This window comes from Lampris incognitus, chromosome 2, assembly GCF_029633865.1.
Source record: "Lampris incognitus isolate fLamInc1 chromosome 2, fLamInc1.hap2, whole genome shotgun sequence".
Lineage (NCBI taxonomy): Eukaryota > Metazoa > Chordata > Actinopteri > Lampriformes > Lampridae > Lampris > Lampris incognitus.
The window spans coordinates 23,865,100-23,877,420 of NC_079212.1; the positions used below are offsets into that span (position 1 = coordinate 23,865,100).

General features: G+C 41.1%; 1 protein-coding gene across 1 annotated transcript; it reads left to right on the forward strand.

Annotated features, from left to right (window-relative positions):
- The first annotated feature begins 333 nt into the window (after nucleotides 1-333).
- On the forward strand, nucleotides 334-12,013 carry pmelb (premelanosome protein b). The gene is given in 12 exon segments (XM_056274848.1): nucleotides 334-391; nucleotides 1,919-2,014; nucleotides 2,319-2,465; nucleotides 2,653-2,781; nucleotides 3,510-3,671; nucleotides 4,096-4,428; nucleotides 5,863-6,048; nucleotides 6,529-6,705; nucleotides 6,809-6,911; nucleotides 7,118-7,323; nucleotides 7,487-7,577; nucleotides 11,854-12,013. Coding segments are annotated over 12 exon segments (1,848 nt in total).
- The last annotated feature ends 308 nt before the right edge of the window (nucleotides 12,014-12,321 follow it).

Below are 12,321 nucleotides of genomic sequence, written 5' to 3' on the forward strand. Positions count from 1 at the left end.
GGTTGAGGTGAAGCTTACTGGCAAGTCAAAGTATCTCCAGCAACCTTGTGATCCAAAATGCAGAGGTTTGCTTTTCTCACATGGTGCTTGTTTGACTGTATGAAACCTATATAATCTCTTTCACATATTTTTACTGTAAGCACAAACAATCACTGCACTATACAGGTGCCTCTTAATCCTGTGGGAGGAGGAAGCACAGTCTATCCAATTGAAGGAGGGGTTTGTTCTCCCACTATTCTGTGTGAGGTCAGAGAGGAGAGAGTTTAAAAAGCCAATGTGCTCTAGCCTGCCAGTCAGAAAAGGGATACTTTATGAACAGGGGGCACACTGACAATGCAGACGACCCTTGTACTGTTGGTGCTGTTGGCAGTGGCTTCATTTGCTGTGGCAAGTAAGTACAGATAACTTTAAACAGGGTTTTATGAGCAATATTTACAAGATATTGTCAAAATAATTGAAACAGCAGCAAGTAATTACAAGCTGGCTGCTTCTTCTAGCTTGGCAATGTTATTTATGCAATTTCAGACATAGCTATGGTGCAGATACAAGAATTTTCTTACTATGGTTTACATATAAATTCTATGTAATCACCTTTCTTTGGGTAGTAATGCCTCTTTTGAGGAAGACTAATTTACCCAGTTGTCTGAACATCTTTACCCCATTCGAATATTTACCCATGACTATATGAAAATGAACTACTTTTATACTCAGGATGCACAGATCAGATGTCTGTCAGAGTGGTCAGGTTAGGATGAGTTACCATGACCACTTTAGCTCACTCAACCCCCGCCCTTTAAGAGATGAATACACAAAATCCATGACAGGAAACATAAAACACTCTCCTACAGAAAGTGAAAGCAGCCTATGTGCAGCGCTCTGATATTTTAGCTGCACTCCCTGAATAGGTAGGCCCTGTGAATTTTAATGTTCAGTCAGAAAGTATTTTCAATATATGCCCATAATTTGCACAATCCCAGCACATGGACTCAATTTAGCTTAGATAATCTTCTATTTTGCAATGATATACAGAAACACATGACAGCAAACTTAAGCAAAAATACACCTAAATGTGTGCAACATTTCATTTTTTTTTATGTTTGGAATACATTTGGATTATAGATTGAGCAAAGGTGAAAATGCGCTGGGAAAACAATGGCTTAAATTAGTGCATTCATGTTGGTTTTACTGGCTATGATTATTTTCCTATTATACAAAAGTAAATACAGTATAATAAAAAGGGGCTGTTCTTCATACCTTTCTATTGTTGGAGTCTGAAGCCATTTCCATGACATCTCTTCTCAACCAAGCATTTATATAAAAGAAATGGCAAGAATTCTGAGCTTGAACGTCTGATTTCTAATTTCACATCATGTAAAATCTGGGAGGAAAAAATCTGCATGCTCCTCCTTTACGGAAAATTATTTAAAATTATGTTAGTACCCTTTTTAAGAAAATACACAAATTGTATCTATTCTAAGGTTTCATAACTCGTTGGTTTAAGACATTCAGCGGTTGAGATCAAGTTCAGCCAAGACCCATTTGTCTGTCTGATTTGGTTATAAATTTGTGTTATGCCACATTTTTTTTCCAGATTAGATAGGAAGCTTTTAATATTAAGTCTGTGTGTTTCATCCAGCTCGAACCCTGTGACATTCTTAATCTGTGGTAAAATCCCACACACGTGTGCACACACACACTCATGCGTTCAGCTGATCATCACATGAGAGGGATTGGAGGGACTTGTATATTATGCTGATGATCAAATGGCACCTACAGCACCCAGAGTCCTCTTTTGCTCCCTAGTGGTCACCCTTAGTCATGCTGACCTAAATGTATTTATGAGATTAACATTTGAAATAATTTACATGGAGTGGTACTCAGTTGCTATTCTCTAAAGATGTTTATTCCAATATTTCAGAACCCAAAAATCGCTTCACCCGATATCCATCATGGAACACTAAAATGTATCCAATCTGGAGAGATGGAGACCCTCGGTACAAAGACTCATGGAAGGGTATGAGTGTCAGATTGTCCTCTGTATGATGACGGAGAGTGATTTATAAATAAATGCATGTTTTGTCAGTGTCCTGAAAAAAAGCACGTATCCTAAAATGAGTCATCTCTCTTCGTCACTGAGGTCTATACAGTTGTGATAATTTGCTAATCATTCTCAATATGTTTGGTTTACTCTTGGAGCTATCAAATATATTGCATACATGAAGAACATGCAGCATAATATCATATATTCTACATACAGTAACTTTTTTTCCCATATCACACAACTGTGGATTCATTATTTCTTATATTCTGCCATATAGGTGGAAAGGTGACTTTCAATGTGGGGAATGATGCACCAACTCTCACCGGAGCCAAGGTTACTTTCACCATTGACCTGCAGTTTCCACATAACCAAAAGGCGCAACCCAATGGAGAGGTTGTTTGGGCCAAGGACTGCACAGTCAATGGTAAGCCATGCCCAACAATGCATGTTCCAGTCTTGCTACATCAAATGAGAAAAGATAGCTCAGCGCATTTGAATTATTCTTTGTGCAGCTTTTGCTTCAAAGCAGTGCACTCATTGTGACCTTTTATCTACTTAATTACTGCGTGACAGAATCTGTACCAATCACAGTATTCTTGTGTCTGGAACAGGAACAAAGTACCATGAATCAGAGCCAGTGTATGTAGATCAGAACATGGAGTGGGATGGTGTTTTCCCTGATGGGACATCCTTCAAGAAGGACAAGAAGCCCAGCTATGTGTTTGTCTGGAAGACATGGGGTACGTACCGCTTATTGTTTCCCTCACGGTATTATCTTTACAGCCTTTAAATCATGTCAATAACTGGGGTTGGGGAGATCAGTCACATGACATGAACTGAAATATGTTCTGGATGGATTAATTATAAGAGCCTTATGCAGGGGTCTTATGATCACACCTTCTCACCACACTTGATTTGCCCTCTTTTGGACGTAAAAAGATAACTTTCAAAGTAAACGCATGCATTCAATCTGTATACTATGAGATATTGTTTTAAAGCTGGGGTCCAGGTGTATGGTCAGTGTTTGGGCATGAAGCCTTGGGGAATTAGAGAAAAAAAGGAGCTACATTTGGAGGTTTTACACCATTCAAGTTTTTTTTGTGTGTGTGTGTTTAATTTCATTTTTATGTAAGCATTAGCTAAGAGGGCAGCATACAAATAAACTTTAAAAAATGAAATGATAACAAAAATAAACAAATAAAAGGATATTAGAATGATTAGATATACACTGAATAATTGGATTTTACTTGTTTAAATGATCATCAGCTTCTAACTGTAACATGTACACATGCAGTACCCAAATCTGCAGCTAAGTTAGACCCTGGGGTTAAAATGTGTGAGAACCACAAATATCACCCACGTTCAGGTCTGGAAAAACCCAACCTTGTCATAATCATAAAAACAACCGCATTTATTCACAAATTATCCATAACTGGGTCAAGACGTTGTTTGGGTCTTCATTTCACAGGTCAGTATTGGCAAGTGTCAGATGGACCCTCCTCCTCCCTGACCATCAGTACAGATGATGTCCCCCTGGGCTCCTACACCATGGACATTGTCATCTACCACTACCGGAGCAAGGAGAAGTTCATTCCTCTGGGATACGCCTCTACTCAGTTCTCCATCACTGGTTGGAGCTCACATTTATACTATTAACTTGCTTGATTTATCGCCATTACTCTGAGATAGATAGATAGATAGATAGATAGATAGATAGATAGATAGATAGATAGATAGATAGATAGATAGATAGATAGATAGATAGATAGATAGATAGATAGATAGATAGATAGATAGATAGATAGATTATTATTTGTTATTACTAAGAAAAATTGTTCCTTACACATTTACATATTTAAATAAAGACATGTGTATATATACCCATGCACTCACACAAGGGTACACAGGTAAAACTAGAGATAAGGACAAAATGATTAATTCAACCATTCAACATTTTTAACCTGTAACAGCTCTTGCCTCTGACGTAACCAGAGGTCTTCAGTAGATATTTTGTTTTTCCTGTCTTAAAGGTGGCTTTCTTCCTGTGTCCTCAGATCAAATCCCCTTTGCTGTCTCTCTGGACCAAGTGAACGACATTGTGGCCGGGGACATGCGCTTCATCCAGAACCGGGCAATTGCCTTCACCATAACTCTCCATGACCCAAGCGAGTACCTCAGTGACGCAGACATCACCTTCAACTGGGACTTTGGAGATGAGAGTGGAGCCCTCATTTCCAGGGAGCTGACTGTCACCCACACCTACATTAGCTCTGGCTCCTTCAGGCCCCAGGTGGTCATCCAGGCTGTCATCCCCGATAAGAACTGCAACCCCCCAGTTGGGGCTCCCACGCAGACCCCTGGCTCACCCACTGATCTGGGCACCACAGGTAATAGACAGCTAGATGTCAATGACTCAGAACAACTTACACTCTGAACCTCTATCTATGAGGTTCAGTACAAAGGTGTGGACCCCATTAGTGCAATAAATGGCCTTATGTATAAAAACTTTACCATTTAGGTAGGCTGACATGTTCATTGACTTATAAACTACTTACACTTTATAAGTGCAGCTTGCTGATGTAGCATTTTTGGTATGCTCAGTGTTCTGGTTATTTATTTATATATACTATATATATATTTTTTTTTACTTTTATTTCCTTATTTAATTTTAACTAACTAACTAACAATTCAGACGCTGATGTGCACCGATGAAGGTTTAACACCCATTAAACCTTGAATTGTTTATTATTACATTTATTACAGTTACAGTTTTTAATGACACTATCTATCTATCTATCTATCTATCTATCTATCTATCTATCTATCTATCTATCTATCTATCTATCTATCTATCTATCTATCTATCTATCTATCTATCTATCTATCTATCTATCTATCTATCTATCTATCTATCTATCTATCTATCTATCTATCTATCTATCTATCTATCTATCTATCTATCTATCTAATCTGTGAACACCAAAAATGGAGACAACAAAAACAAGAAGAAAAGAAGAAGAAGAAGAAGACAAAAAGGATGGAAACATCCATGGGAACAACGACATGGAGCTAAAATGGTTATACAGGACATTCCTTCTTCGGCGGTCACTCAGGGTCGAGTATGACTGTCCTCTTTCTAGGTCCTTGTGGGTCTTCAGGTGGGTGTAGATCCTTGCGGGAAGATGCCTGCACGTGACAGCTTTTTATGTGGAGTGGCTGATGTGCCTGCAGCCACCACACGGTCCTTGGCAGGGGGTGGCCAGAGTCTAATGGCATGGAAAACCAAGACGAATGGGGACCATCTTCTGTTGTAGCCTTCATCTGCCTTCACTGCCATTGTGACCTGGAGACATCTTCTGCCAGTTCCGCCATTGAGGTCTTTGTTGGATCATGCTTCGTCTGGAACCTCCACCTTGACCTATCCGCCTTGGGTGACCCTACAAGGAGCCAAGCTCTGAATGGCATAGCTCTTGGGATTGTTGGTACATGCAAGCTTCTCCACCATGACAAGGTGGCAATTCAGGAGAAGATATAGGACATAACCAAACACGACAAAACAATAAATGGAAAATAAACAAATAATCCACACTGAGAAAGAGGACACGATAGTAACAATAATAATAGTCATAGTAATAATAATTGAGAAAAGAAAATAATAATGATAACAATAACAGCAACAAGAATAACAACAATGACAAAAAGACCAATAATATTAACAACATTAACATGTCCAATAAAGAAACTGTGTGTGTGCGTGTTTGAACTGGTTTGAGTTTCATATAGACTGCTAACTGGATTCGTCCAACCCTGCCTGTCTGCAGTGAAAGCTTCTGCACTGGCGTCCGCTGTCCCATTCCTGGTGTCCACCAAGACAACTGGGATGAACGTGAATGTGGCTCCGTCTGACAGCGAAGATGACAACACAGAGGAGGAGGCATCCACCGCCTCCACAACACCACCCAACCAGGAAGCAGACACAGTGGCCAGGACTCCCCCGCCTGTCAACAATGATGAGCCAACTGCTGCCGTGGCTGACTCAGCCACAGCAACCTCCGTGATGCCCAAGGCTGTCGCCAAGGAAGCGAATGGTGAAGCAATGACAGGCCTTGTTGCAAGTAAGTTTGAAAAGAAGGAAATGTGACGTTTGTACCCAGCCAGCTCAATGTGTTTGACAGCATGTCGGCCTAGTGGTTAGCTGGAGTATCCCATATAGCCAGGGAGTCTACAGCTCCAGTACAGGCAAACAAGCATCATGTCTATCAGTGTCCTTTAAAAAGAGGCTCTTGAACATGTTGCTGCTCACTCATCGTAGGTCACTCTGAACTTAAGTGTCAGCTTACTGACCAAACATGTAAACATAATGCAAATATTTGAGGAGGCTGTGATTGTATCATGCAAGTGGGGCATGTGGACTTCAGAATGAATAACTGTTTTGTTCTTTATATCCTGCTGCCATTTAATTCTGAATTATTTATGAGCTGGTAAACAGTGGTGGACTCGGTATTAATCCAATTTCTCTGTACAAGGAGCAGTGAGGACAGTTACACTGACAGGTCAGGCTACAGTGGTAGTGGTTGCTAAAAGGGATGCTGATGACAAACCTGCAGATGATGACTGTGTGATCTATCGGTATGGCTCCTTCTGCACTGGAATCGAGGTGATTGGTGAGTCAATAATAATATGAACATTTTCCAAATAAAAACATTGACCACTGAAGTAAATTCAAATGAACATCCTTTATTCTGTGTTTCCTGCATTTGTTTTCAGAGGGAATTGAGAAAGTACAAATAGTGCAAATTGACAATGCTCTAATGACAAAACCTGAAGCTGACAAAAATGTGCTGGACCTGACCGTTACCTGCCAGGGAAGGTGAGTGTTCCTCGACTGTAACTTGAAAGACTGACGGATGGTGTAAACCACACCCTTAAAAAGCCTCCCAAAAACATCACAATCTTGTGCAACAAGTCAATATGTGCAAATTTACTATGATTACAAAAACAATTACAAACTGGTTTGAATTGACATGCAGAAGGAATGTGATGTTGCAAATTTACATATCCATATTCTCTCTCCAGCCTTCCTAAAGAAGTGTGCAGTGTGATTCTGGATGCAGAATGCCTAAGGCCCATCCATACAGAGTGCAACATGGTGGAGCCATCTCGAGAGTGCCAGCTCGTGCTGCGCCACTTCTTCAATGACTCTGGTGTCTATTGCATCAATGTGTCAATGGCCAACGATGTCAGCTTGGCTGTCACAAGTGCCAAAGTCAGCGTCAGCATGGGTATGCAACAAAGCCTGTCATGCAACACAATACATCACTGAACAACATCACATTGACAAGACAACGCTGACATTCTTTTCAATCGTATAACCGCTGAACTGAGTCAGTGACAGGAGGGGTTCATTTTAGCAACAATTTTGAAAAAGTTTTTTTTTTCTTTCAGGCTCTGATCTGTCCTCGTCTAGTGTTGTAGCCATGGTATTGGGGGTCATGGTGATTGCTTTCACAGTAGGAATGGTGGCATACTCATACAAGTAAGGAGCGACCTGTCTTGAGACATGTTTGTGCCTAGTCGATTCCTGCTTATTAGGGGTCCAAGCAGCGAAGCTGCTGGAATCCTATTGTATATGTTAGGATTTTTTTTATCCTTCTTCTATACCCTAAAAGTATCTGGGTCTCAGAAACCATAACAGCGATAGTTCCCAAACTCGGAAGATAGGTTAAAAATCTCATCCAATACTCAAGACAAAAAAAAAACAAAAAGAAAAACTGATTGGCCAGATGGCGGCGCTATAAAAACAACTTTACGTTTTGGCCTATAACTTTTGAACTGTAAGTCTCAGAAACAAAATTCATTTTTTTCCCTGGATTCTGTGGGTCCAGACGAAACAACACCCATTTGAGTTTTGAAATATTTTCTGCCATTTTGAATATTGTCTAAATCAGTTTTTTTCCTGCTAATCCTCCAACAAATTTTTGAGCAATCGTCAAAGAGCATCTCTGGACCAAACCAGAAAAAGTTAAATTTTCATATTTTTTGCTATTCCATAGGGTTTCATTATACAAGCCAAAACATTTTACCAAAATAGCTAATTTTTAAAAAAAGGCAATAACCCATGAACGCATTGAGATATCAACCTGAAATTAGAGACACATGTTCAGAAGTTTTCTCTACTACTTCTACTACTACTAATAATAATACTACAACTACTACTACTACTACAACTACTGCTACTTTCGACTGCTCCCATTCGGGGTCACCACCGCGGATCATCCGTTTCCATTTCTTCCTGTCTTCTGCATCTTCCTCTGTCACACCAGCCACCTGCATGTCCTCTCTCACCACATCCATAAACCTCCTCTTTGCCCTTCCTCTTTTCCTCTTCCCTGGCAGCTCCATATTCAGCATCCTTCTCCCAATATACCTAGCATCTCTCCTCCACACATGCCCAAGCCATCTCAATCTTGCCTCTCTTGCTTTGTCTCCAAACCGTCCAACTTGAGCAGTCCCTCTAATATAATCATTCCGAATCCTGTCCTTCTTCGTCACTCCCAATGAAAATCTTATCATCTTCAACTCTGTCACCTCCAGCTCCGCCTCCTGTCTTTTCGTCAGTGCCACTGTCTCCAAACCATATAACATAGCTGGTCTCACAACCATCTTGTAAACCTTCCCTTTAACTCTTGCTGGTACCCTTCTGTCGCAAATCACTCCTGACACACTTCTCCACCCACTCTACCCTGCCTGCACTCTCTTCTTCACCTCTCTTCTGCACTCCCCGTTACTTTGGGCAGTTGACCCCAAGTATTTAAACTCATCCACCTTCATCACCTCTATTCCTTGTATCCTCACCATTCCACTGTCCTCCCTCTCATTCACGCATAGGTATTCCGTCTTGCTCCTACTGACTTTCATTCCTCTTCTCTCCAGTGCATACCTCCACCTCTCCAGGCTCTCCTCAACCCACACCCTATTCTCGCTACAGATCACAATGTCATCCGCGAACATCATAGTCCATGGAGACTCTTGCCTGATTTCATCTGTCAACCTGTCCATCACCATTGCAAACAAGAAAGGGCTCAGAGCCAATCCTTGATGTAATCCCACCTCCACCTTGAACCCATCTGTCATTCCAAATGCACACCTCACCATTGTCACACTTCCCTCATACATATCCTGCACCACTCCTACATACTTCTCTGTAACTCCCGACTTCCTCATACAATACCACACCTTCTCTTTCGGTACCCTGTCATATGCTTTTTCTAAATCCACAAAGACACAATGTCACTCCTTCTGGTCTTCTCTATACTTCTCAATCAACATTCTCAAAGCAAACATCGCATCTGTGGTGCTCTTTTGTGGCATGAAACCATACTGCTGCTCGCTAATCGTCACCTCTCCTCTTAACCTAGCTTCTATTACTCTTTCCATATCTTCATGCTGTGTCTGATCAACATTATACCTCTGTAGTGGCTACAGTTCTGCACATTGCCCTTATTCTTGAAAATCGGTACCAGTATGCTTCTTCTCCACTCCTCAGGCATCCTCTCCCTTTCCAAGATTGTGTTAAACAATATAGTTAAAAATGCACTGCCATCTCTCCTAAACATCTCCATGTGTCCACACGTATGTCATCAGGACCAACTGCCTTTCCACTCTTCATCCTCTTCATAGCTGCCCTCACGTCCTCCTTGCTAATCCACTGCACTTCCTGATTCACTATCCCCACATCATCCAACCTTCTCTCTCTCTCATTTTCTTCATTCATCAGCCCCTCAAAGTTCTCCTTCCACCTTCTCAGCACAGTCTCCTCACTTGTCAGCACATTTCCATCTCCATCCTTGATCGCCCTTACCTGCTGCACATCCTTCCCAGCTCGGCCCCTCTGTCTAGCCAATCGGTACAAGTCCTTTTTTCCTTCCTCAGTGTCTAACCTCTCATACAACTCACCAAATGCCTTTTCCTTTGCCTTTGTCACCTCTCTCTTCGCCTTACGCTGCATCTTCTTGTACTCCTGTCTACTTTCTTCATCTCTCTGACTATCCCACTTCTTCTTTGCCAACCTCTTCCTCTGTATAATTTGCTGTACTTCCTTATTCCACCACCAAGTCTCAATGTCTTCCTCTGTCCTGATGACACACCAAGTACCTTCCTAGCTGTCTCCCTCACTATTTCTGCAGTGCTTGCCCACCCATCCGGCAACTCTTCACTACCACCTAGTGCCCGTCTTAACTCCTCCCTGAACTCCACACAACAGTCTTCCTTCTTCAACTTCCACCATTTGATCTTTGGCTGTATCTTCACTCGCTTCCTCTTCTCGGTCTCCAAAGTCATCCTACAGCATTGCATTTAACCTCTAGGGGGCGCGACAAACGCGATTCCCCCCCTCCCCCTTCCTATGACGGCTGCATGGATTTGTACGAAATTCGGTTTGCACGATCTTGGGTCATAACTCAGTTGATGCATAGATTATAGATTTTAGTAAAGATTGATTAAAGTGGGTTTGGCTTATTGCAACAAATCTAGATTTCTAGACATGTCACATCCCAGACTTCAAAAAAATGAAAGAACAAAAAAAAAATCACCCTGAAGTCCTACAGAGCTGATTTTTCTTCAGCACATCCACTGAGGTGTGACAAATTTGCCTCACTGCAACCAATGGTCAATTCAGAAGTCCGTCACTCTATAATTTTCCAAAATATTGAAAATCAATTAACATCTATTTCTCAACAAGTCTTCATTCAAATGTTACCACAATTGATACAGATTGTGCAGATGCTCGATATCACGTTTCAAATGGTGTTTAGATATGTCAAAGGACGAATCTGTAGTGACATTCAGTGCTGTATGCACAGCATTTTTATATCGCAAAATGTTTGATCAAACTTCACCAAAAATATTTGACCTAACATCCGAAAACAGCCGAATGATGTGTGATTTTTTTCGGGAATTTATAGCACCAACATTTTAACCATTGTGAGTTTTTTAAGCTTCAATAGGTAAAAATATGCCAGTCGGACAACTGTGATGCCATTGCCTCAAGTACGAAGGTGTGAGACCACCACGTCTTCCTAGTGGTGCAGTCAGTAAATCAGTTACTCTCTGGGCATGCAGACGAAGGTCGCTGATTCAAATCTCAAGGTGTCTTAGTTATGCAAACCTCGTGGCTATTTATGCATGTGGCATGTTTTCAAATTCTTCTAAAGACCATATTAAGTCCATTTGATATAGTTCAGGTTTTCCGCCATTTTGAAAGTTGTCCAAATCTTGTTTTTTCGCTACTCCTCCAACAATTTTTGAGCAATTGTCACCAAATTTGTTACAGAGCATTTCTGGATCAAGCTGGAAAAAGTTACATTTCGGATTTTTGATATTCCATACACGTTATCGACAATACAAGCCAATCAGTTTTTAAAAAAAAATCAAAATAGCTAATTTTCCAAAATCTGATGAACGCGTTGAGACATCAACCTGAAATTGGAGACACGTGTTTTTCACCAATCTTAAAGCGCACTGCGCTTGGACCTCGCCCATTGCCGCTAGCTGTGTTGTAGCGAATTTGGGGGGCTACCACAGGTACCGCCGCAGCCGGGACGCGAACCCGTATTCCCGCACTGCGAGAGACATCGCTAACCGCTCAACTAAAGGGTACGACTCGTTAGTCTAGCACCAACGTGTCTACTTATTCATCCACGTTACAGTATTTTGAATTTGAATTAATTATTCGTAACTTATGGGTTGAGCTTGACTGAGCATGAGCATGATCAAAACACAAACAAACAATGATGTTTTCTTTCTTTCAACAGGCGCTTCAAGTCTTACCATCCACTTAAAGAGGATGTTGTGTCGACGGGGCCTGCGGCCGGTCAGACCCGCAACTGTTCCGGAACAACGATGTTCTGGAAACTTCTGAATCGGCGGGGGGCTGTCGATAACTGCCCGCTACTGCAGGACAGGCTGGTGTGAATAGCCAATAGCCCTGCTCAGTGATGTCAGCTTTGTACACAACCAAGCAAAATTGGATTTGCACATTGTGGTCTACTAGAATGTCTTTTTATACATTTTTGTACCTTCTTCTTTTTTTTTAAACATTGATGTGTAGGATTGGGCTCTTTCCTAAATCGATAACTCCCTTCAAGTAATAATTTTTCTGAATTACTGATTATACAAGATTTGCCATAAATTGTGCCATTTTTTTATCTACTCAAAACATGGAGTGGATGTCTATGTCTAATTTGGGCAAAACAGAATTTTAATGTTAATTTTGCCAATAA